This window comes from Octodon degus, unplaced genomic scaffold (assembly GCF_000260255.1).
Source record: "Octodon degus isolate 3935 unplaced genomic scaffold, OctDeg1.0 scaffold00032, whole genome shotgun sequence".
Classification (NCBI taxonomy): Eukaryota; Metazoa; Chordata; class Mammalia; order Rodentia; family Octodontidae; genus Octodon; species Octodon degus.
In genome coordinates this window covers 2,871,099-2,897,817 of record NW_004524608.1, presented here as the reverse complement: position 1 = coordinate 2,897,817, position 26,719 = coordinate 2,871,099, and the positions used below count along the sequence as shown (strand labels likewise).

At 42.8% G+C, this 26,719-nt stretch overlaps 1 protein-coding gene across 3 annotated transcripts in view; it reads right to left on the bottom strand.

Moving 5' to 3' along the window:
- Positions 1-26,719, bottom strand: part of Adar (adenosine deaminase, RNA specific) — a 76,656-nt gene that overhangs the window by 15,568 nt on the left and 34,369 nt on the right. For 2 of the 3 annotated variants that reach the window (XM_023713743.1, XM_012514434.2), the window contains exons 1-6: positions 14,034-14,122; positions 7,248-8,686; positions 4,737-4,920; positions 4,161-4,309; positions 3,408-3,546; positions 3,100-3,290 (exon numbers count right to left, since the gene is read on the bottom strand). In XM_023713743.1, the coding sequence (XP_023569511.1) occupies positions 3,100-3,290; positions 3,408-3,546; positions 4,161-4,309; positions 4,737-4,920; positions 7,248-8,686; positions 14,034-14,048 (2,117 nt within the window). In that variant the 5' untranslated portion in view covers positions 14,049-14,122. Of the gene's footprint in view, positions 1-3,099; positions 3,291-3,407; positions 3,547-4,160; positions 4,310-4,736; positions 4,921-7,247; positions 8,687-14,033; positions 14,123-26,719 lie in introns of those variants that run through there. The other variant, XM_004629805.2, reaches the window with a different exon arrangement.

Genomic DNA, 26,719 nt, shown 5'->3' with positions numbered 1-26,719 from the left:
TGTGTGTGTGTGTGTGTGTGTGTGTGTGTGTCCTGCTCAGCCCACCAGGGGGCGGGGCTGGCTGGCATGTGGTGCTGGGGGATTGAATCGCGGTCCCTGTGCTTTGCTAAGCTTGTTCTAAGTAGGTGCTTTAGACCACTGAGCCATCTCACCAGCCCTATCATTAAATATTGCTAAAATAAATAAATGAATAAATATTGCTGTATTTTGTACTTTTCTCATACTAAGGAGGTATTCAATCATATTTATTTTATTGATAACTTTTATCTGAATAGATGTTGAATTTTAGAAATGCCTTTTTAGAATGTCTGGAGATGATTACATGGTTTTTGTTCCTTTATCTGTTAACTGGTATATAATAATAAATATCCTAACTTGGTCTAATCTCTGCATTGTACTGATTCTTCACTTTTTAAAATAGCAAAGATAGACTGGGCGTGGTGGCGTGTGCCTGTAATCCCAGCTCTTGGGAGGCTGTAAACAGGCGGATTACTACGAGTCTGATCTAGTAGTGAGACCATGAATACCCTGTAGACCCTTCCCAAGGGTGGAAAATACGAGAGAAAAAAAAAAAAAAATAAAAAAAAAAAAAAAAAAAAAAGCAAAGATAAAAATCTTGATAATACTTTGTGAGTCTGGGCATAGCCAGGCAAGAGCCATTCTTTTTTTATTTTTTAGAGCCATTCTTACATATCACTGGTAGAAACATAAACTGGTTATGGGAGGAAACATTGGGCATATTTGTCAAAATTCAAATGCTTTTCATGTGTACTAGTTGATACATGTATCAATTTGAGAAATTTCGAAGTTTAATTAAGTGACTCAGCAGACAGCCAGGATTCTTAGTTTGTAAACATCCTCATCCTGCACAAGAGGAAAGCACTGACATTGTGTGAGTTCTATACCCCCACTCCAGGGTAGCTTGTTTACAATTAAGGAGGGGAGAGAGGCTGGCTAGAAGCCCCAGCTGCCGTCCTTCCCTTTGCTCTTCACTGTTTTCTGCTGCCATGACCTGCTGGTCTCTGCCATGTGCCACTCTACTTGGGAGTCAGCTGAAACCTCTACAAACTGTGAGCTAAATAAACCTTTCCTTCCTTAATTTTGGTTGGCAGGTATTTTGTCCCAGCAATGAGTAAAAAGTAACTGGGTCAACATGTTATTCATTGTGGCATTATTTATAAGCAAAAATTTGGAAGTAATCCAAATGTTCATCAACAGGGACTGGCTAATTAAATTGCGGCAAAGCTGTGCTCTATAGCACTATCCTTTGCAGCTATCTTAAAAGAATACAGAGTGGTATGGTTAGTGTTCCATAATACTGTTGTGTCATATTGGAGCTGTTCAAAAATGCCTGCATACATTTCTATGTAAAAAAATGGGGAAGAGATGTGCTTGCCCATGTTTACAGAGCTGCTTGGAAAAGATTTATAATAATATAAAGTTACACAGTGCCTGCCTGGAAGGCAGGAGTTCTTGAGTTTGATTCCTAGTACCAAAAAACCCCAAAAAACAAAAAAAAATTAGTGTATGTTGACTTGAGAAGGTATAAATCGACACAAGAACTAGGACAATGGGAAACTAGATGAACTTACAATATTTTTAGTAGTCTAGTACCTATATAAAAATTTAAAACAGAAAGATGTATATAACCCAGGGACTAGAAATTTCACTCCTAAAAAAGTACACTACAGCTTCGCAGTGTAAACAAAGGCACACAGTTCAAGGATTTCATGGAGAAGGGTTTCTAGCTGTATAACCAAAACACCTAAATGTCACCACAAGCTGGTGAAATAAATTACACTGGGGTGGGAGTGGCTTTCAAGGTAATGGCAACATTCCACTTCTTAAACTGGATGTGGATGGTGGTGCCTGAATATCCACTTTAGAAAAGGTCCTTCAAATCTCTGATTTATTAAATAACCCCTCTTCTCACTGGGGATTGAACCCAAGGCCTTGATAGTAAACTATATCTCTAGTCATTTCTTATTTTTTATGTAGAAACAGGATCTCACAAAGTCCTTAAATTACCCAGGCAGGGCTGAAACTTGCAATTCCTCCTACTCCAGCCTCCCAGAGTGCTGGGATTACAGGATGCACTGCCATGCTTAGCTTATAACAGGTAATTTAAAAACTGCATCTATTCAATGAATATTATGTGGTTTTTAGGTCTATATATGCTGGTATGTAATGATGGGAGAAACACTGGTAGGAAGTACTGAAGGGAAAAATGATGCATGCTTATGTTTTATTAAAAAAGGGAGCTGGGGAAATAGCTCAGTGGCACAGAATCTGTCTGGCCAAGCAGAAGGTCATGAGTTCAATTCCCAGTACCAACAACAAGAAAAACAAAAACAAAAATGTCAACTTTCTGGCCTACAAGGCTAGATCCTCATATTGAGGCTGGGGAGATGGCTCAGTGGAATAAGTGCTTCCCTGACAAGCACAAGGGCCTGAGTTCAATCCCTAGTTCCGCCAAAAAAAAAGGGGGGGGGTTCAGGATGTAGTTGAGTGGTACAGCGCTTGCCTATTATGCATGAGGCCCTAGGTTTGATTCACATCATGACAAAAAAAGAAAAAAAAAGGAATGTAGAAAAGAAAGAAGGAAGGAAAATGTTATGTACAGAAACTTCTAGGAGGACTTATGGTAACAGAGGATGGGTCTGGGGAGAGAAACTAGAAATCTGGGATAAAAATAAGATTTCATTGTACACTTAATCAGTTTGAACAATTTTCTATATACCCCTTCAAACATTAAAATTAATTTACAAAATCTGTCAAGACTGCTCAGTGTTTGTAAATAGGATCTCAAGTCCGCATCTCGTACAGCAATTAACCACTAAGAATATATGCAGTGTGTTATTTGTTGAAACTGTACTTCCGATTTGATTTGAAACTGTCTCATTGCTATCTGTTTATCAATAAAATTTTGAAGAAAAAAAAAAAAAGATTGCTCAGTGAAAAGTGAGTGTATGCTCAATAGCTCATGCACATCTTCCGGGGCTCACTGGGCTGGACCTACTCACCTCCTGTGCTTTGTGGCTAATGCACACTGTCCCCTCCCTAGGTTGTGGGCCACCCCCACATGGGATGGGCACTCACTTTGGCTCATGAGGAGGTCCAGACTGGTCGACCAGCTTGAACTCGGCAGCGAAGCCATGCGAGCGGGCATACTCCAGCAGGCCGCCCACAGGGTTGGTGTTCAGGTACCTGACGAGCTCGCTAATTCTCCGGATGTTATTGGGCACCCCAGACTCCGAGGCATCAAATGATTCTGAGTTCGTACTTCCAGACTAGAGGAGAATTAACCAAAGAGGAACCAGTCACATCTGGACATCGATGGACTCACAGGCCATCCTATCACACTCAGCTGCTAAAAATAGAAACTTCAAAGCAGGAAAATGCCCCACCTGGTTGTCAGCGGCATTGGTGGCTTCCTCATGCAAGGCTTTCATGGCTTCCTCTGCGGCCATCTGCTTTGCCACCTTCTTGCTGGGGGCGCTCACAGTGGGGAAAGTTTGGGCTCCTACTGCAACACAGTACTGGAACCTGAGGAAATGAAGGACAAGGGATTAAAAGGGTGGCTTGGGACATGTCTGCCTTGCCAGGCTGAGTGCCTCTGCTACTTGTCATTTCACTCACAGCCTGTGCTCCTCACCACTTCCTGCCCCCAGTGGCTTTTAGCTTGGCTAATCCCTTTCAACATGCAAACATCATCCTAAATTCACCTCCGGAGACCTCTTTGTCCTAGTCTTCTTTCTTTTCCTTTCTTTTGTTGCTATAATTGAACCTAAGGCCTTGTACATGTTAGGCAAGGACTCTACCACAGAGCCACACTAGGCCATGGGAACCCTTTTCTGCACATGCAAGTCTACAGCTACTCAAGCAGAGCTGCCCAGGCAGGCCCTGTGCCATCCCTTCCCACCAAGAGTGACCTCCAAGCTGGGAGCTTCCCTAAAGCTTGGTTCCTTTGAACTCCTAATCTCAGTCTCTGCTATACAAACTGAAAACCAGGCCCTGAAGGGGCCCTTCCCTTTTCCATACTGAAACAGAAGAAACTGCTCACTGAGGAATCTGCTGCCTCTGAGAAGGGGAGGAGAAAAATGTGTCTTGTCTTTCTTTTTGAGAAAACCTTGGCGGAGAGACATGACACACGGACATACTTGGGGTCATGGGCAGGTCCTTCTTTGGATAGGAGACGGAATTCACAAGAGTTCCCCAATTTGTGCATACACTCAAGCAATGTTGTGACAGGACTCTTCCCAGAAAACAAGGATGAGGTTGAATGGGTTGGGGGCTGGGACTCTGCTGTCTGGAGAAAATTAGAGACAAGAAGAAAACAGAAAACAAAAAAATTAAACTAAGAAAACATTTGTCAGTTCAACATAGTGGAAAGGGTGAAATGGGAGAATTTCTTCTGGACAGCATAATGTTGGGGACTGGATGTCCAGAGGATGGGGGCTGCTGAGGATTTCTGAGGCATGGCAGAAAGGGAAGGTTATTTTCTCAGAGAGGTAGATGAGCCTTCAGGTCTCTTTCGTACACTGTGGAAATCCAGTCAGGTTTGGACTGTAGCAAAATAGGAGCTGGGTATGGAGGAAAGGTGGCTGGTGAGATGGATTCTGCCTCAGAAAGGTAGCGAGTTTCTATACCAGCAGTGTTTCCAGGGCCAGACAAAACCTTGACACATCCCAGACATCAACTCTGAACTTATGTCCCCAGCAGAGCAGGACACCTACCTTCTCTAACTCCAGCTCTGCGGAGCAGAGAGCTAAATCTTCAGGCTTCCCACTGTCCTGAGCTTTGGCTTCCCGAAGCAGAATTGTCATGGCTTTCATGGCTGCGTCTTGCTTTGCCACTTTCTTGCTGCCAGCTTCAGCTGGGGGAAACTCTCGGCCACTGATGACAACCTGGTATTTAAATCTTAGTGGAAAGCAATCAGATGTGTGAACCTAGGCTACATCTACCCTCTGCTCTTCCCAAAGCAATGTCCACCACAGAATGTTCTGCTGCACTAAGGGATTTTAACTTGTAGAGAAGATGGAAGGTATGCCCAGGAGCTCCTATCACTCTGGAAGATTTAGTAGGGGTGGGGAATCAAACATAGGGTCCCATGTATACTAGACAAGTACTTGTTCTATCACTGAGCTACATCCTCAGCCTTATTTTATTTTTTTAAATTATGAGACAGTATCTCACTGAGTTGTTCCAGCTGACCTTGAACTTGTGATCCTCCTGCCTCTATTTCCCCAGTGGCTGGAATTATAGGTCTGTATCATTGTTAAGTTTCTTTTGGGAACAAAGCAGCTAATGACTTTCTAAATAGCTCAGTGGAGCAAGCTCAGCAACAGGAGAATAATATAAAACTTGTTTGGGGGAAACTTACTATCTCTTAGCCACAAAATAAGATGAAGTCTGTATAAGAAGTGAGGGGTAAAATCACCATTATAGTCCTGTCAATAGCTAGAAGGCCTCCAGCCTAGAGCAACTCTGTTGGACTGGCCTCCTCAAGGGGGAGCCTTAGGAGAACAGAAGGCTAGAGATGCAGCTCGGGGGTAAGATGCTTGCTTAGCACACACACAGCCATGGTCTTGACCTGAGCACTGCAAAACATAGCAGAGATATTGTATAGTCCAGTCTCACATGCCTGACACCTGCCCCTTATTTGAAACCTGATGTTTCTGGAGTGGGAAGATGGGGAGCTGGATATGGGAGGAACAACAGCAGCGTCCTGGAGTGGGGTGGAGGGACCCTAACATTCCCTGGAAGTATAGCACTCTTACACCTTGTTTTGAGTCATCCTAGAGCTCTCCGTTTATCCCAAACCTCAGATGAATGAATTTTCCTTCTTAGGCACAAAACCAAAAAGCTTCACTCTAGGCCTCTGGACTAGGCCTAGGCTGCTTTCTTCAAGCTGTTCAATTCTTTAGTAGATCTGAGATTTCATTTAGAAAAACAGGTCAAATTTCTTATTTCCAACATTTTCTGAAATACCTGAATCCACTATCAATGTTTCTTATAGCTGACATCCAGAGAATTACTAACACAAAACCCATGGCTTTCTCTCAACCCCAGAGTGGATGTGGGGGAAAGAAAGAAAATGCCAGCCACCTAGGTTCCTCCCTAGAGACAAACGAGTCCTAGCCCTGCCAGCTTTTAGGCTGATGCATCCCCTTTTCTCAACACCTTCCCTGCGATGCTAACTTGGTGTCATGAAGATAGCTAGGTAAGGAATTTAGGCCACATCTGGGAATCTCACCCAAGAAACCAGACGGCATATACACAGCCATGTAAATAAACACAGAAATGTTCTTTCTGGTCAATGATATTTCATCCAATGATGGACCACATGTACAACAGTGGTGGCATAAGGTTATACTGCCTAGTGACGCAGTTGTGTCAGTTGGTCTCCATGTTTACACAATAATAAAGCTGCTTAAAAAACATGTCAGAGTGTACCACCACTGTTCAATGACACACAACCATGTGAAGGTTGGTGGCATATCCCATCCTCACTGGTCCTCTCGGGCTGCACCCTGTCACACTTAGTGCCAGTCTCTGCTAGGCCTACTTATCTTCTTCAATCCATCCTCTGAGCTGTGGGACCCCCCCGATGCAAGCGTTGGCCAGCTGTCTGAGTGGGGGAGCCTCTGATTCCTCAACTAAGGAGCAGCAGCAAGTGCTAGCCCACCTATCTGTGCAGAGGTGGAGTGTAAAATTAGAATCATACCTTCAACAGGCAGCCAGGCAGCCATGTGTGCTCCATACCACCCTCGCCTGCCCACTTGCACTGTCACCTCAGCCACTCTCATTTACTGTGTGCAGCCTGCCCCAACCCACCTGCTCCTACACCTGTTTCAGGAACTTAGCTGGTGGCGGCAGGTGTGTGTGTGTGTGTGTGTGTGTGTGTGTGTGTGTGGCAGAATACATGGGAAGGTTGGGAGGGGAGTTCAATATCCATCACCTCTGGACACCTTAGGAGGCAGGCATGATACAGATGCATGTAAGCCTATGGTGACTATATTAGTTTCATTTCAGCCAATAGAATCAACCTGCTCTTTGCTCAGCCAAGATGCTGGCCAAATCCCTGTTCATTATCTGGAGAAGGGCCAAGAGAAGGTAATTTAGCCAAAAGGCATAAAAGGAAGAAGAAAAGAGGGGCCACCAAAGACCCTGCTCACAAGTCAGCCGAGGCTGCGTCAGTGGTGGGTGCCTGACCCCAACCCATGGCACAGTTCCTGGGCTCTTACCGAGGTTCATGGGATGGTCCACTCTGCTCTATGAGCTTGAAGTCACAGGTCTGACTAGAGAACTGTGCATATTCTAATAGCCCGCTGACAGGGTTCTTCAGCTGGCATTCTGTCAGCTTCTTGTAGGGTGAACACCGTGGTAAGCCAGGGCTGTAAAAGGAGGGCATCTCCATGATGGCTCGAAACTCACCCGGTGCTGCACGGATACTGTTCAAGTTATCTGGGATGTCGTCTGTAGCCCACTGGCCATTTTCAAAGTCAACATACCCTGCTTTTGAGGGGTTATTGTGATAAAACGATGGTTTCAGTCTCATCGGTCCTGCTCGGACTTCTCTTTCAAACTTTATGACAGGTTCTTGCCCATTCTCCACTTTTGCTGTGGCCACAATGTTGTTTGAAGCATCTGATGGGGGTAAGTGATAGGTAGGAAGGTTGGCATTTCTTTTAGTCTCAGGGACAGCAGGCGAAGTGGCTGCAGGGATACTGTGTGCATTTCTCCTGATATGCATCTTCTCACGCTTTTTGTCAGTCAAATACCATATGGAAGGCGTGGCCCCTTGTCTGTAGACATCCCCCTGCCTCTCCAAGTCAATCAGCACTGCATTCACATCTCGAGCCTTTGTGAGGCCAATATTTTTAGCCAGATTCAGGGCAGAGGAGTTAGACACATTGAAAAGGTAGTTGCAGATTTTCTCCTTGATCTCAGCCATGTCAAAAGACTCAAGAGGATCAGCTAAGTCAGATACGGAGTTTCTGTTCTCAGATTCCAAGCTGGGCTTTGGATTCAGGGCTCCCAGGCTGTGATTGTCTGGTCTCACAACTTCAATGGGCTTCTTTTGGGTCTGAACTGAGGCTACAATGCTCCACAAAGGGGGTGTTCCTGTCCTCTTCTGCAGCTTACCCTTCTTTGCCAGGGAGTATAAAATGTGATTGACTTCCTTTTTTGGCACCCTGAGCTTCCTGGCCAGATCAAGTGCTGTGGTGGTTGACTGTTCTCCAAGCTCCTGGAAGAACTCTAAAATCCTTTGCTCTTGATCCTGGCTGATGTGCAGTCCCTGGAATTGTGAGGAAAGCCTATCAACACCTCTCCATGGCGTTCTGCTGCAGGAAGGAAACTGGGAGCCTACCTGGAGCCCTGGACTTTGGAAAGGCACGATCTTGGGGACACGCCTTATCTCTAGCTGCCTGTCTCCAGCAGGTGGTCCTGGATACCTCGGCTGGAATCCTGGGAGGGGTCCTGGGAAGAATGGTGGCGGTAGCGGCAGTAATGTTTCCTGTTTTAGAGGCAGGGGCACTTCCGGAAGCTGGCCCCTGAGAAACTCTATTTGCTGGAGTTGGAAATTGTTAAGGTACGATCCTGGCCCCAAAGGCTGCTGCGTGGCCTTGCTGTGCACATGGTCTTGGCTGAGGTGGGAACGGTGACTGTAGAGGGACCACCTCTGTGGGAGAAGATGTAGGAAAGAAAATGAATAGGGCTACAGTGGTATGCTCAGAGGCCCCTGCCAACCCCTGCCCAGGAAGCTGCCCTGATGCCTGGCTAGGGTGCCTCAGACCTCTCAGAAGTATTGATGAGGACCACTGAGAGGAGACAGGGCTCTTTCAGCACAGCTTCTTAATGACCTAACTCATGCTCTCTCCTCAACAGAATTCAGGGGGCTGAGAAGGACCCTTTCTACCGACCTCAAAAATTTCTCTTGCAAAAATCAGAAAAACAAATAAAGGGTTGTTTTGAAAATTATGAAAATGACAAGGGAGTTAAGAACTAAGGAATCAATGAGATCACCCTTCTTAGGTCAGGCTACCTACCCCCCAAGCACGCTTGTCTCTGAAATCTGTCATTAGCTGGGTACATGGCTGTGATCCCAGCACTTAGGGAGGCTGGGGCAGGAGGACTGATCCAAGTTTGAGATTGGGCTACACAGTGTGTTGGAGGCCAGCCTGAATTACCTAGTGAGACTATGTCTCAAAAAACTACACACACACACACACACCAAAAAACAAACAAAAAACCAAAAACAAAAAACAAAACAAACCCCCCCCCCCAAAACCCCCAAACTATTATCTGGATAATTGTGACAAAAGAAATATCAGATAACCTGCAGGGTATCATGCCAATTTTGTCAAAAGTCCCATTATTATTATTATTATTATTATTATTTTATTATTATTATTTTTTTTCTTGGCAGAACTGGGGATTGAACTCAGGCCCTTGCGCTTGCCAGGGAAGTGCTTATTCTTCCACTGAGCCATCTCCCCGGCCCAAGAATTCTTTTTTTTTTTTTGACAGAACTGGGGACTGAACTCAGTCCCTTCAGCTTGCCAGGCAAGCACTTATTCTACTGAGCCATCTCCCCGGCCCCTAGGTTTTTAATATTCATTGAATGTTTATAAAAAAGCATCAAAACTTTCAACTCTGACCGTTTTTTGGTATATAAAGGTAAAAAAACACCCAGAAATAAATTCCTATCTGAACTACAATAAAAATACCAACAAAACTCTGAAAAAAATACCACTTTTACTTCAATTATCACATCTAAGGCAGTCTTTATACTCGACAACAACACATTCCATACATGTGCATCACTTATACTGATAGCCCAGGTGTTTTGTTTCCTTACCCTTTTTGGAGTACAGTGGACAGTTTGTTAGGTCTCATTGTTTTGTCAGGAGGTTCTCATATTATATAATGTGTAGATAAAAGGAATATAAAATATCAATAAAACAAAGTATTAAATTCTTAACATGTATTGCATGTTTAGAATAAACATCAATATTTTCATATAAGCTGTGTATGTGCTTAAAAAGCCTGTAAGATAACATCAGAAATAAATTCCTGTGACAACTACAATGAAAATATCAATAGAATTCTACAACGAGGGGGCTGGGGAGATGGCTCAGTGGAATAAGTGCTTCCCTGGCAAGTGCAAGGACCTGAGTTCAATCCCTGGTTCCACAAAAATAAATAAATAAATAAAATAAAAAAAAAATAAAAAGAATTCTACGACGAGAATAATCTTTGCTTCAGCTGTCACACCCAAGGCTGTCTTCACACACAATTGCCTGCTGCATGGCATTCCTTTCCTATGTGGCAGGGCATTCTTGCCACCTCTCATCTTGTATTTTATCAGGAGTTTCCTAATATATTATGTAATGTGCATGTAGGCAAATATAATATCAGCTATGTAATGAGTGCTTAGAATAAGCATCAAGATTTTCACGGGAGCTGGGGAGATGGCTTAGTAGTATAAGCGCTTGCCTGGCAAGAGTAAGGGCCTGAGTTCAATCTCCGGTTCTGCCAAAAAACCCCAAAAAACAAAAAAACAAACCCTATATGAACTTTAATGTAAATATAAACAAGTCTACCACACAAATCATCTTTGCTTCATCTGTCAAAGGCAGTCTTTACACATGAACAATGCATGTTTCATACACAAGTATTACTCACACTGACAGCATGTATCCTGTCTTCTTGTTTTCCTGTCCTTTCTTGTAGGGCACAGTTGACATCTTTTTGGTTTTCCTTTTGTGTGGTAGGTCTCTGTGATGCTGTGCCTGCCTGTTCATCTGTCAGCTGATTAGTGTGTCCCATAATTTTTTCATAGTTCCCCAGGCAGAAACATTCTTTTTCCTCTGCTATAAATGATCTCTTATGAGCTCCATCCAGTACCAATTTTCTAAGGAAATTTCTTCATATTTTGCACTTATTTGCCACTGGAGTCCTCAGAGGACCACGATTTGGTTTTAAGGAATCCCTGTGTCTCTACGACTTCCATTACTAACTCTGCTGAAACCGACTCCTCGTATGCCCCTGCCACTTTTATTTCTTCGCTATTCTGGTTTCACATAGCCCTCACCCTGCCTTCAGCTCATGGTTAGCCAAGTTGTTTGCATCCACGCCCCACCCTAAAGTAGCCCTCTTATACAACTCAAACCTATAGAATTCTAGTGATTATAATCTGTACTTTGTGCAGAAGTGTAAGATCTGAATTTTCAATTATGTAGTTAGGTATCTGTCAGCTGAGATACCCTGCTTTAATCTCAAATACTGCATATGGCTGAACCAAATTAGTAATTTCCCTTGAAGGCAGCCCCTTCTCCTGTTTTTATTACTGTTGATGGCATTCTTTTCCTCTTAGGTTACTACAGTGACAAACCTGACTCATCGCCACTGCCTGCCTGCCCCCATCTCCCAAGGTCTAACCAGGTAGTGGAAGGCCTGGTTTACCACCTCTGTATTGTCTCTGAAATGTGTCTTCCAGTTCCAGCCCCTCATTACCACAGAGATCCCTCTCTCTTTTTTTAATTTTTGCTGTTAAATCTGCTTTTCATTTTATTTTTTAAAGAATACAAAATAGTAATAGAAAAAAAGCATTAGAAATAATACAAAATTTCACTAAAGAAAGTAACAGGAATCAACAATGGTTACTGTATTACATGATGTTATATTCAAATTAGTTGTTTTGGTTACCAGATATAAAAAAGACTGGTTTAAAGAGAGGTCCCTCTCCTTGAACACTTATTAAACATTTACTTTTAACAAAGCTACTAGATTTTAAAACAACAATGGTACATCAAGACTACACTATCTGAAAGGTAGTTAATAATACCATGTACTGTAGAAATTATGCTCAACTTTAGTCCCAACCTTCATAATATAGTACCGATAGGATTGGAGCTGACTCTACAGTGAGTTCCAGGGGAACACGAACCTTTGTTTCCCTAGCACCTCAGTCACCTTTGTTTCCCTAGTACCTAAAGATGACAGTGAACCAACATTTGTTGAAGTAATGGCTGTATGAATAAGACATTCCACCCCCACAGTCACATCCCTTTTTCCTCTTGTGTACCTGGGCCCCATACTGCCAGGAGCAAAGATGACACAGAGTATCGAGTCCACAGAACTCAATTATGGGAACTTTAGGGATTTTTAAAATTAGCTCTTAAAGTGACCTTGGAAAAAGAACTCTGTTTTGGGCCAATGTGGTGGCACACACTGAGGCAAAAGGATTGTCATGAGTTGGAGGACAACCTGAACTACATAGAGAGATCCTGACTCAAAAAACAAAACAAAAAAAGTAAAACAACAAAAAAACCCCAACTTTGTTTTAAGGTGGTTTAAGTCAATTTCTAGTAATTATATCCATTTCTGGATTTAAACTGCTACTCTCAGCTAAAATCTGGCAAATACTTGAGTGTTCACCTTTAAAAGAATTGAGAAACACGCAATATAAACATGCTGTGGAACAGTATTCACATGGCTTTTATAAATACGTGATAGATTTAGTTAGGAATATCTTAAATAAAACAACAAAAAAGGCAAGTTGCAAGATAAAGTTTCCTGTAATCTCTTCTACTATAAAGCTAGGGAGAACTTCATTTTTTTTTTTTTTTTTTGGTCTTTTGCAAAAGGGTTTTACTATGCAGTGTAGGTTCTCCTTGGACTCACTGTGCAACCCAGGTTGGCCTTGAACTGACAGCAATCCTGCCTCAGCCTTCTAAGTGCTGGGATTATAGGCATATGCCAGAACTTTGTGAACACACACACACACACACACACACACACACACACAGAGAAAGAAAAGGATATATTAATAGTTATTTCAGGAGGTACTTGAAGTAGAGGGAAGGAGATTATTAATTTTGTGTTCCCTACCCATTGGACCCCTCTAAACCACACCCCACTTGAGCACAGTCATGTGGACAAGCTGCTGAATGATGGTCAGTCCTAAAATCCTCAGGGTCACTTTTCTCTCACTTCTTGTTCATTTAGTGAGCAAGCCTTGAAACAAGTTACCTAAGGGCCGGCTAGATAGCTCAGCAAAGAGCCTGCTTAGGCAGAGCACTGTGGCCCTGGGTTTGCACTGAGGTGACTGAGACAGGAGGTAGTGGCATGCGCCTGTAATCTCAGTGCTTGGGAGGCTAAAAAGAGGAAGGATCACTTCGATTCTGATCTATGTAGTGAGACCCTGTACTACATACATAAAATAAAAAAAAAAAAAGGCACCTAATATTCACGCCTGAAAAACTTCCAATAAACTTTTCTATTTCTGGTCAAGAGAAACCCTTGCCTTTACCACTTGGTCTCCTGGAGTGATATTCTGGTATATGTGAAGAGATGTTTTTCTTTCATGTTTGGTGTCTCTCAACTCTCTAAAGGGCTTTAAAAATACACACACATTAATACTATGTGGCCACTTTAAAAACTTGCATATGGTTAAGTTTATTTACCAAATGTATCCTGAGTTTTAACAACCAGGATGCAGAACACTTCCACTCTCCCCACAAGTTTTCTCAGGGCCCTCGGCAGTCAATCACACCCCCTTACGCAGCCCTGGCACCCACGGATCTGTTTTCCTTCCTACAGCTTTGTTTTTCACAATGCCATCTGCGTGTGCGCACAGTCTGAAGCCTCTTTAGTCTGGCTTCCACTCAGCACCTTGCACTGGGAGCCTGTGCTGCTGCAGAACGTCGCGGAGTTGCTTCCAGGACAGCCATTTGTGTTTTCCGGTTTTAGCTACACTGAATAAAGCTGTTACAGACTTCCACCTACGGATATTCGAGCTGGTTTTAGTTTCCTTAAGGCTCTGCGGAGGTGAAAGGGTGCTGGAAAGACTCCTAAGTAATGAAAACTGTGCCAGGGGGGGCCAGTTGGGCCGTAGAAGTGGGGAGGGCGTGGGGTGGCGGCTGCTTGAGGGCTGGGCAGGATCCCAGCTCGTGGAGGGGCGTGGGGATCCCAGTCTCCTGTGCTGGCCCTGCGGAGCTGGGGAAGAGAGGCGCCCCGCTTACCTGCCGCGGGTCCATGGTGCACACCTGCCGCGCATCGCCCCGTATCGGTGGCCTGCACGGATAGCAAGATGGCTCTGGCTTAATTTCGGTTTCGTTTCCTTGAAAAGCCGGCCTCCGGAAAGTTTGACGGGAGGAGGGGTTTAGGCTGAGCAGGAACAGCACCCGCCCGTTCAGCACTCTCCAGCCGGCAGCCCGCAGCTGCCTCCCACCTTCAGGCCTTGGAGTCCAAGCCTCGGCCGGCCCAGCTCCCAGACAAGGCGCAGTTCTCCCTCTCCCGGGCCGCCTGGCCTTGGTCTCACGTGAGGAGGGGTGTGTTTTTCAAATGACGAACGTCTGTTTGCGCGGTGGACTGTTTGCCTGTATCTTCACCCTCTTACAGACTGAGGCAGGTCTAACCACAAGGTAAAGCTGCTGAGAGCGATGCAAGACCCACCTCACTGAGCGAGAGCAGTGCTCCATCAGCCTCGTCCAGCAAGGGTTAAGGAAAATGAAGCACATGCCTTCTCTCCCTTGATCATCACAACAGCTATGGCAGTGAGGCTTAAGCCCACTTTGTAAGTATGGAAACTGAGGCTTGATTGATTCTGAGAAGCTGCTGAGCCTTGCTGACTGTAGAAAGGGTACTCTGGGTTGCTACTCCACCCCCTTGGGCTACACCAACACTGGAGTTATGGTGAGAGGGCTCAATTCACTTCATGCCTCACTGATCTAACTGCTTCACTCTAACTCAGTTCTCCCGATTCACCTCCAATTGCTCAGGAGACAAATGTCCCTTCCCAGGAGTACCTCCAACCCCTGCCCTATGGCCTCTGTCCTCTCATCCATCCTGTCCGGCACTTTCACATTCTCCAGTCGCTGCGCTTTATTTGCTTTGTGCCTTCCCACATTCTGTGCCTTGTCCTAGAATGTACTTTGCTGCTGCTTCTGGTGAAGCCATGTTTCAAAATAGGCTTCACCAACTGCCCCCAGGGGGAGGCCTTGCTAGTGAGGAGTCAGTGCCTTTGTGGCTCTAGGTTCTTGGTTTCTCCTTGCTCTGCACTCACCCCTAACAGGACCCTTTTTTTTTTTTTTTTATTTTTTTTATTTTTTTTTTATTTTTTATTTATTAGAGAGAGAGAGAGAGAGAGAGAGAGAGAGAGAGAGAGAGAGAGAGGTGTGTGTGTGTGTGGCCTGCTCAGCCCACCAGGGGGCGGGACTGGCTGGCATGTGGTGCTGGGGGATTGAACCGCAGTCCCTGTGCTTTGCTAAACTTGTTCTAAGTAGGTGCTTTAGACCACTGAGCCATCTCTCCAGCCCCTTTTAATTTTATTTTTTATTTTTTATTTATTAGAGAGAGAGAGAGAGAGAGAGAGAGAGAGAGAGAGAGAGAGAGACAGGACCCTTTTTTGACAGTGCCTCATCTGATCATTGAACAAAATTACTTGAACACAGAACACTGTCAAAGTTCTGAGGCTACGACACCAGAGCCACATCCTGTGGCAGTCAGTCCCTCTGGGGCAAGTCACCCCTATACATGTATTGTTTATTTATCTGCCTTTCTAGCTGTCAGGTGTGTGTGGGGGCTTATATCCGTATATTCCTCCAAACACTGCCCCTTAGATGATGACTGGATAGCTGACTAACAGCACTTGGTAGTAAAATAATGCACAGAACAATTGGTTCATAGCAGTAAACTACAACTATCAATAAGCACATGAAATAGTGCCTGACCTTGTTACATCAGGCAAATTCTCAGGAAAGCCCTAGTGAGTTACTGCTCAGCCAATGGACAGGCACAACTGACACTTTGAGCAGATCAGGAAAGAGCAAGGATGCAGAGCAGTTTCTGGTCACTGCAGGAAGCCAGGCTCTGCTTACCTAGGAAAGATGACAGTGCACAGGCTCCACATAGCAGCCACCCTGCTCTCCAAGCAGGACACCAGCGAAGAATCCACAGACACATCATTTGTAATAGCTTCCAACTGCTGGAGACAACCCACATACCACCAGAGGTAAAACAGGTAATGATGGTGACAGATGCCTGGGACGAGGCATTTGCACAGCAATGAAGCTGCACCATGTGCAGCAAGGTGGGGCTGGTGTCAGAGTACCACATTGACAGGGAGAGGCCAAATGGGTGCTATATGTGGTTCCACTTAAATCAAGTCCCCAACCAGGCAGAAATCAAACCATGGTACACACTGCATAAAAGCAAGATGGTGACCTCCAAGAAAGAAGGAAGGAGGTGTGACCAGGAAAAAAAACCATTATAGATGCTGGTTGGTGTTCAGGTTCTTTTTTTTTTTTTTGGGGGGGGTATTTTAGGGAAAGGTTTACAGGATGTTCAGGGTCTCACTACTAGATTGGATTCGTAGTAACCTGCCTGTTTACAGCCTCCCACGAGCTGGGATTACAGGCATGCACCACCACACCTAGTCTCAGCACACCCTGGGGGCAGGGCCGGCATGGCAGGCCCGGGGATGGAACCCCTGGCCCCTATGCCTGCTTGCAGGCACTTTAATTCACTGAGCTATTTGGCCGGCCCTCTTGTTCTTGATTGGAATGGTGCTTATACATGTGTTGCTTTCAAATAATTAATTGTTATATTTTATTCACATTTTTATACACACATTGTATTTCACAATAACTCTTCCTGCAGCACTGTTTTTTTTCTCCACTCTAAGGAACCTGAGGCAGGCCTTACCTCTGACAATCTGAAAGCATTTAACTCTTCTTCAGCAAAGATCCAGAAGAGGTTCGATCCCAAGTGCTGCACAGCAATACTGCTGCCCTTTCCCTTTTAACCTAATATAGGATGGGACACTGAAGCGGACCCGAGTAATTTCCATCCTCCATAGAGGGTTGGTTTGTGGCTTGGAAGATGACTGCTGCTGTCACTTAAGTAACTGTAGACTCAGTCATAAACCTTTCATCTCTTCCCCTCAGCAATTGTTTTAACTCTCCTGGGGTTGCAAGGTGGTGATATAAATCTTTGTGTTGTTGCATGGACTTAACAAGCTGAATGCAGCTCTTTGAAAAATTAACCAAAAGTAATTTCTGTTTACTGCAGAAATTTTCAGAAAATACAGCTGATAAAATCACCATTACTCCTCCACTGTCAACTCGGTGGTTCTTGCCTTCCACTTAGGTCTCCTTGGAGCAGGAAGGCCGGAGCACACAGGTGGCTGGTCCTCCAGCACAGCAGGTGCTCCTGTTACTGGTAAAGCATGGCTCACACCCCAGGTTCAAGACAGCCTCCTGCAAGGCCTCAGAGGGAGCCCAGCCACCACACCTCATGTGTGCATGCCATTAGGACTTATTAATAACTGCCTATGTTGAGTAAGAGGTGACTGAGGACCCTCCCTTGGTGTTGCCTGCAGTCTCTTTTCTTCCATGTAGCACTGGCAGGCTCCAGATGCTTAGGCATCCTCTGTGCCACATGGGGAAGATCCCGTTATCATCAGGGCTGCTGAGCTAGTTTTAGCTCCAATCAATCCCTGCTCTTCTTTTTAACTTGAAATAACTATTAGTCTGGCTTTGAATTTATTCATTTGGTTTGTTGCAAATTTTCTGTTGAACCTCACTGGTGCAGGGATGCATATTTACAACAGCTTTTGAATCAGTAATTTCTTGTAAATAGACTGCTGTACACATATAGGCTATATCCAGTTGGGTCATTTATGTCCCTATGCTAAAGCAGATGTCTGCAAACTACTTCAGTATTGGCGCATCCAGAAACACTGCTATGGCAATGCATTGCTTATGCATTTATGCTGCTGTGACTGCTCGCAACATTGTCAGAGAAATAACGAATAGTTATTTTTAAGTATTCTGGCATTATTTTAGAAGAGAATATGCACATAAGTAGATTCATGTTTTCATCCAGGCTCTTAGGAAATAGGTAATAAGCCACTGATACAGTTGGTATGTACAAACATACAGGCCTTTTTCTGTTGCTGTTTCTCTTTAATTCCCCCCCCCCTTGGATTTTCTTTTCATTTTTATTCTACTGAGTCAGCTACTACTTTGGCAACATCCATTTTCAGAATTCCACAGGGTTTCCCTGTAACTCCACTTGCTCTGCTAACTTGCAAGCCTTCCCAAAGGCACAATGATGAGATGTCTTTAAAAAAAAAACCAGAAATCAAACTCAAGAGCTTGTACTTGCCAAGCAAGGCACTGTGCCACTAAGCCATATTCCTGGCTCCTTAGAACTGGCTTTTGAAGTTATAAGAAAGTGAGAAATGGGCTAGGGATTCCCAAAAGAAGAAGTCTCCAAAGTGGTTTAAGTGCTGTACCCCAAAGTTAAAGAATAAATGAGAGAAAAAGGTGGTATTTATCAACTGTCAGTATGTGCAGTCACTCTGTCAGTAGGTTAACCATATAATGGTTAGCAGTCAGAGTATGACTGACTGCTGGTGTGGGTCTAGCTCACCCAGAGAGAGGCTCAGCTACTGGCCAACACTGGGGTTCCACTGAGCTGGGACCCTAAAGCAGAGTGGTCCATCCATTCTTGCTTTTTCTTCCTCTTTGTCCCCAGCAGCTGTACAATATGAGTGACCAGACTCAGACCTGGCTTCCCACAAAGGTAATAATAGCCCACCTGCACCACTTAGGGGGACAGTGCAGTCTGATCCTAGGCAAGGTTGACAGCAGCCCGACGGAGTGGGAGTTCTGCACTCTTTCCTGGGAAGCAGGCTGATTTCACTAAGACTCATTTTGTAGAAAACCATTTTGCAGAATGGCCAATTCACTGAAAAACCAATTTATGAGACAACCAATACATTGAATTTACTTTTTCCTCCCCAGCCTTAATTGACCAGTTTTCATAATAGAATGTGAAAGAAATATATGCTGGCACTGTACTGATGCCTTAGAGCTGGAATTCCTGAGGAGAAATCTGAGAGTGCCAGGGGGTGAGATCCAGCAGCTTCTGTGATGTTTTCACAGTAACTTTCTGGGAGTTGGTAGACAGCCACTTCAGGCCAGTCTTCTTCCCAAAGGAAATTAGTAAAGCTTTACCATTTCTCACTTGCCTTTGAAAAATCTTCCTTTCAGTATTGACAAGTTCTACCTATGCTGAGAAGGCTCTGTCAAGCTAGAGTGCAAGTAATTTGAAGACGCTGGCCTTCAAGACTAGCAGATGTAGTGCCAAGAAGTGTCCATGGCTCCCAGGAGCTGGCAAGGCAAGGAGTGGCTACTCCCCAAGAGCCTCTAAAAGGAACAGAGTCCTGCCCATGCCTTGATTTTGTACTGGTGGACTAATTTCAGATCTCCAGAAACTGGACAGAATAAACTTTGGTAGTGTTAAGCCACCAGTTTGTGGCAAATTACTATTACAGCCATAGGAAACTAATGCAGAATCTTGAGGGAAGTGCAGAGCAGGGAGTTAGCAGCTTGGGAATTTCCACACTGAGTGTATCAGAGGAAACTGCCGAATTGGCTAGCTGTCACTGATAGCACCGGCACAGTGCTATACTAAACACTATAGCCATCACACACAGTCCACAGAATTAGAGCTTTATGTTCTGATTTATTTTGCCAAGAAGGTGCCATTTATTTTGTAGTATTGTGGACAGAACTGAGCCTCCCCACCCTTCACCTATTCATGGTGATTTGACTGAACCCAGAGCCTCATACATGCTAGCTAAGTGCGCTACCACTAAGCCACATCTTCAGCCCTTCATTTATATTTTTAAAATGAAGATTGGGGTACTGGGGAGTTAGCTCAGTAGCATAAGTGCCTACATGGCAAGCAGAAGGTCTCAAGTTTGATTGCCAGTACAAATATCTATATATCTATATCTATATCTAAATAAAATGAAAGTTGGGCATGGTGGCTTAGGCCTACAGACCCAGCTACTTGGGAGGCTAGGGTTAAGGAATCATTTGAGTCCAGAAATTCAAGGTCAACCTGGGCAACAACATAGGGAGAGCTGTTACCAGTGTAAAATGCAAATGCAAAAAGATGAAAGTAAGTATCATATGAAAGAAAAACAGACTTCTGAGAAGATGGCAGAGTAATGAGCAACAGAAAAAGAGCTTCTCCAAGATCTGGTATCCAGATCTGGTATATCAATGTGAAGAGGTGAAGGAAGAGGGAGGTGAGTCCCAGGAAGGATCAGGAAGTGAGAATTGAAGCACACGCAGAGAGAGGTGACAGGTGGCACTTTCTTCCTGAGCCCAGGATCATTGCATGGGAGGGCGGCTGCTGGAACCTGCAGATACAGGGTGACCACTGCCAATGCCAGAGACATACCAGTTACAGGGAGCAGTAGACATAGCAATTGTAGTGGCTGGTACATTATTTGGGTTCAGATGTCTCCTCGGAGAGGGCAGGGGGCCAGGAGCCATGTTGGAGAGGGGCCAACTGAGCTTAGAACTCAGAAAAACTGATGGCTCCATCTGGTGGCTCCAACTGTTGGGGTCAGAGAACCAAGTTTAAGTCAGCAGGAAGTCAGGCAGCCAAGTTCAAAGTGGAGGGAGCGCATAGACTGCTGCAGGCTGAATGGGTCTGGTTCCAGTTTCATGGTCAGAAAGAGCCTGAACTAAAGTGGACCTAAAGGCACAGGCTCACAGGGGTTATCTAATACCTTACCATAAAAGTTATGGCTGGGTGGGATTAATCAACTTGGATCTGAACTCTACCCACAATGTCTACCAGTGACAGCAGACACATACACCTTAAACTGGACATATATTTCTTAATCCTGTTTTCTCTTTCCTTGCTTTTTTTGGTACTGGGGATCGAACTTACGACCCTGCGTTTGCCAGGCAAGTGCTTATGCTGCTGAGCTATCTCCCCAGCCCTTGTTTTGTATTCCTTGATCATTTTTTTTTTTTTTTTAACATGAGTTGAACTGGTTTCTAGTTTAAGTTGTTGCTCTGTTCTGTTTTTTATTTCTTCCTTCTCTTTATCTTTGTCTTCTTCACCAATTTCTCAAAATCTGTGTGATCTTAATTTGTCCACCAGCCTTGTTTCTAATCTCTTTGTCTTCTTCTACTTCTCTGTTTTTTTCCCTAACCTGTTTTAAGTGTCCTCCCTTGTAGGTAAAATTCCTATATTGAGGGCTTTTTTTTTTTTTTTCTTTTAATCAGAAGATAATATATTGGCAAGTGGAAGAATCCTGAACAGATGCCTGATCTGCTTCTTTTTATTTGGACTATATATTAATGTTTTCTGTTCATCCTGTGGGCTTACACACATTTCCCTCATCCTGCAACCTACCTCCCCAGTCCCGCACATATTTTTTTTTTTAATTTTTTTATTTTTAGTATAGGGTCTACAGGGTCTCACTACGTAGATCAGACTTGTAGTAATTCACCTGTGTTCAGCCTCCCAACAGCTGGGATTACAGATGTGCACCACCATGACCAGTCTCAACTGCTGTCTCAGCACACCCCAGGGGTGGGGCTGGCATGGCACACCGGGGATCAAATCCCAGCTGCTGCATCTGCCTAAGCAGGTGCCTTAATCTGCTAAACTATGTGGCCCGCCCTTTTTCTTTTCTTTTCTTTTTTAATTTTTGAGGGCTTACTACATACAATTTTCTGGTTCATTTTAGATGTTGTTATATAATCACAATTTTAGTTATTACATTTCAAGGTAACAAATTAATAGTTACGTTCAGCTTGTCATTTTCTAGGCTATCTTTGATTCTACTTTAATTACTTATTGTACCAGCTTAGCCAAAGTGACATAATTGTTCTAACCAGTGGTTCTTCCTAGTATAACAAGACTGAAATTGTGTACAGGTCATAAATAATACTACAGGCCAGTGCCTAAGAACCAGGGGCTGGGCCAAGTAGGCAGAAACTTTGCATCCCCAATAAATTGAGGAGGGAGGATCTTGCAACAGATTCAAAACCTAAAACCTAACCAACTAGAAGATACTTTTGAAAAATAGTCATTTCCTAAGTTTTCTAAATACTAGCAATAAAGTTACTCTCCACAGACAATTTACAAGCATCAATCCAAACATTAATCTATTTTTTTAAAAAAGAAAAAAATAAAAACAAAACTTAAACAATATGCAACCCCAGATGTCCAGCACACCAAAGGCAAACCTAGGGGGCAACTTGGTGGGACAATCCAAAAGAAACCCAAATGGACTCTGTAAAGTGGTAACAGCATAAATAACAAAGCAAATGAATGAGGCTCCACAGAAAATCAAATCAGAAATAGTTTCTTAGATAACTACAGAAATGGTGACCATAATGAAAGACATGCTTAATGACTTTATCTAGAGTAGATACAGATAAAAAAATAGGGAAGCTTAGGAAAATGATGTAAACCACAAACACCCAATACAGAGAAGAAATGGAATCCATAAAACAGACTCAATCAGATATCAAGGAGATTAAAAATTGCATTTAAAGTATATACAGTACAATGAGCCAATGTGAGGACAGAATCTCAGCTATAGAAGACAGGAGTATGGTTAGTGATCATAAAAAGAAATATTTCTGAGAAATAGTAAGGGGCCATGAGAAATCGATCTAGCAGCTGCTAAATGACGCAAAGAAAAATATAAACATAAGATTGATTTGGGGGGCCGGGGAGATAGCTCAGTGGAATAAGTGCTTCCCTGGCAAGCACAAAGGCCTGAGTTCAATCCCTGGTTCTGCCAAAAAAAAAAAAAAAAGATTGATTAGAGTCAATGAAAAACAACAACAACAACAACAACAAACAAAACAGGACTGCACAGAGCCTGACTGCCTTGCAAGTGAGAGGCTCTGAGTTCCACTCCCCATACCAAAAGCATAAATGACATTTAAAAAACCTATTCACAGAAGTCATGGCAGAAAACTTCCCAAGCAGGAATATGACATAGAGATAAATTAAAATTCCAATTAGCCATTACAAAAAATAATCCACTCCAAAATGATATAATAGTATCTCAGAAATGCAATACAAAAACAATATTAAAAGCTGCTAGAGAAAAGAAAAAAAAAAAAAAACCAAATCACCTATAAATGAAAACCCATCAAAATCACAGCAGACTTCTCAGCACAAAAACCTTAAGTCAAGGAGTTTGAAGTGAAGTATTTCAAGCACTAAAAGAAAATAAGCTCCAACCCAGATAGATGTACCCTGAAAACTATCTTTCAAAATTGATAGAAACATAAAATACTTCTATGACAGAGAACACCTGAAAAAATTCATGGACATGAAACCAGCACTCCAAAATGTTCTGAATATTCCAGGGAGTGATAACATGGATTACAAATCCATGAACCACTACAGCTTGAATATGACAAGTAAGGCAAGCAATTAAATGGAGTAGAAAAAAGAGGAGCCAACAACAGGAAAATAACATGACAAAGACAAATTAATACATATAAGTTATAACCATCAACGTTAATACCCTCAATTTACCAATCAAAAGAAACAGACTTGCAGAATGCATTAAGAAACAAGTCCCAATGATATGCTGCATGCAAGAAACACATTAATTCTAAGAGAAATTCACACACTAAAAGTCAAGGGATGGAAAACAATATTCTATGTCATAGGAACCTCAAAAAACGCAGGGGTATCTATTCTATCTGCAGACAAAGTGAATTTTAATCCAAGACTGATTAAGAGAGAGATAAAGGTCACTACATCCTTGTAAAGAGAATACAAGAGGAAGAAATAACAATCATAAATTTGGCACCAAATATCAATGTACCCAACTATATAAAATAAATATTAAAGGATATAAAAAATCAAATAGGCACTCATACAAACAACTGTAATGGGGGACCTTAATATACCACTGTCACAGACAGATCAACTAGAAAAAAAGATATCAGAAAACTTCTGAACAAATGAACTTAATAGATGTCTACAGAGTGTTACACCTTACAATGCCAGAACACAAATTCTTCTGTCACAGCTACACCTGGGATTTTCTCCAAAATAGACCACATATTCGCTCACAGAACATCAAGTAAAAGCAAAGGAACTGAAATCTTCTCATGAATGTTATCAGTACAATGAAATTCGAAAAGAGTGGCAAAAGAAACCACAAGAACTTCAAAAATACATGGAAATTAAATAACATCCTCCCAAATAATCAATGGGTCACAGATAAAATTAAAGAAGAAATTAGTTTCTACAGTTAAATAATAATGCATGTAATCTGGCTTCTATCCTATCTAGACCACTTCACACAACCAGAGTGATCTCTGGAAATTATAATCTGATAATGTCATAGAACTCAAGAAAAAGTATAAACTAAGCCAGTCATGGGGGTACATGCCTATAATATCAGCACTCTAGTAGGCTGATGCAGAAGATTAAAAGTTCAGCCTAGCTTGAGCAATTTAGTGAGATCCTATCTCAAAAAGTAAAATGGGATCTGACCCAGCTATTCCCCTTCTTGGTATCTTCCCAAAAGAATTAAAAGCCATCAGGGGCCGGCCAAATAGCTCTGTGGATTAAAGTGCCTGCAAGCAGGCACAGGGGCCAGGGTTTGATCCTCAGGCCTGCCTTGCCGGCCCCGCCCCTGGGGCGCACTGAGACAGCAACTGAGACTGGGTGTAGTGGCATGTGCCTGTAATCCTAGCTCTTGGGAGGCTGTAAACAGGTGGATCACTATGAATCCAATCTAGTAGTGAGACCCTTAATACCCTATAGACCCCTAAAATACAAAAACCAAACAAAAAAACCCAAAACCAATTAAAAGCATCTTATCACAGCAATACCATATTTATAGCAGCACAATTTGTAACAGCTAAATCTTAGAAACGCCCCAAATGTCCATCAGTAGTTATGCTGATAAAGATGTGGGGTTTTTTATATAATGGAGTACTGCTCAACCATAAAGAAGGGTAAACTTGAGACATTCCTAGGTAACTGGATGCACTTTGAGACTAAAAATAGGCATAAAGAATTATATAATTATTATGTTTACACATAAGTCCAGAAATCTAACCATATATAACCTTGTAGCAGGACAGCCCCACAACATTCCTTTTCCTGTCTCCTGCCTTCATTCACCACCTCCTTTTTTTTTTTCCCTAATTTTATTCAGAAACAAATAGCAATGAGACAGTTTCAAATCAAATTGGTAGGACAGTTTCAATAATTAACACACTGCATACGGTATACTTTAGATATACATAATAATCACATTCATCGTAGGAAATTTCTGCCTATACATGATATACCTTGATTCTTTCTTCCCCAGCCTTCTCCCCTCCCATCAACCCCTCTTCCCCTCCTTACTTACAGAAGCTTTGTTTCCATTTTTTTTCTTCTAGTCTCTTTATTTTCTTTTCCCTTCCTTCCTTCTCCCCTCCCCCTTTGCTTGTTCGCCTTCCCATTTGGACATTTTCTTCCTATTTCAAAACATCTGTTATACATTTTGCTACTTATTTACCCTTTCAGATTCTGGCACCAGAGAAACAATGCAGTATTTAAACATATGTATTATAACAATAAGCTTCTCTTCTGGAGGGATAACAACCTAAGTTTGCAGACCAAAATTAGAGAAAAAGGAGGGCCGCAAGGAAAGCCAACATTTTGGCCCTAGCCTTCCAAGGTCAATTAAGACTCAGGACATATGAGATCTTGTACTGTAATGTCATGAAACTCAGTAGTGTCCAAATTTTCTGATCAAAGAGATTATGGGGCCAAAGAGGAAAGTGATCGATGATGTATAGTGTGCCTAAGGAGAGTCACATTCTCTGAGAAAACATTCTCTCAGGCTTTCATGGGGAGCACACTGGCCAAGCAATGGCTGTGACTCATCCACATGGCTGACACTGACAAAGGATCTACAATCTGAGGCACAGGGTCTCAGGATAAATCCTGAGGGGATTTGACTGACCTTATTAGATCCAAAAGCTACAACTCTTGTTGCATAGGTCTTGCTTTATCTTGGTCTTAACCATCCAGCAGAAAAGTACAAAAACGAAGTACAAGAAGTATGGGGCTGGAGAGATAGCTCAGTAGAAAAAGCACTTGCCTGGCAAGTGCAAGGGCCTGAGTTCAATCCCTGGTTCTGCCCCCCACTTAAAAAAAAATTGTAAACAATCTTTATATAGATGATGTCTGAAGTACAAGAAGTAAAGCCATGGTGTTATGTTGAGCTGTAGGGGACTCAGGTCTATAATTTCTGACACTGCCAGTCAAGCGGAAGGCCCAATACTATTATGGACTACTGGACTCTTTTAGAATATTTTGCTGAGTTAACAAACCTATAATATTCAAATGACAGAACTAAACAAAAAAGGGGATATATAAATGAATGTCCATTTTGTATCTGTGTATTCAAAATGGTTAGGAAAGACATAGTTACATTCTCTTAATGAATAGAGGAATTTGTTTTAATAGTGTTTGTAAATAGGATATCATGTCTGCATCTTGTGCAGCAAATAACCACTAGGAAGAGAGTATGCAATGTGTTAATTACTGAAACTGTCCTATCAATTTGATTTGAAACTATCTCATTGCTATTTGTTTCTCAATAAAATTATGAAAAAATAAAGTATACCAATAAAATTAATTTTTAAAAAAGTAAAAGGTAATGTAGCTCAGTAACAGAGTTACTGGGTTCAACTCCAATACTGCAAAAAAAAAAAAATTTTAAGCGAGCGGTTTAAGGGAGGGAACAGAGAGGGATCCAAGAAGGGACAAAGGTGGCTACAGCAATACAAATAAGGCTCTGGTTCAGTGAACTGAATTCAATGACTCCATGTATGATATATATATATAT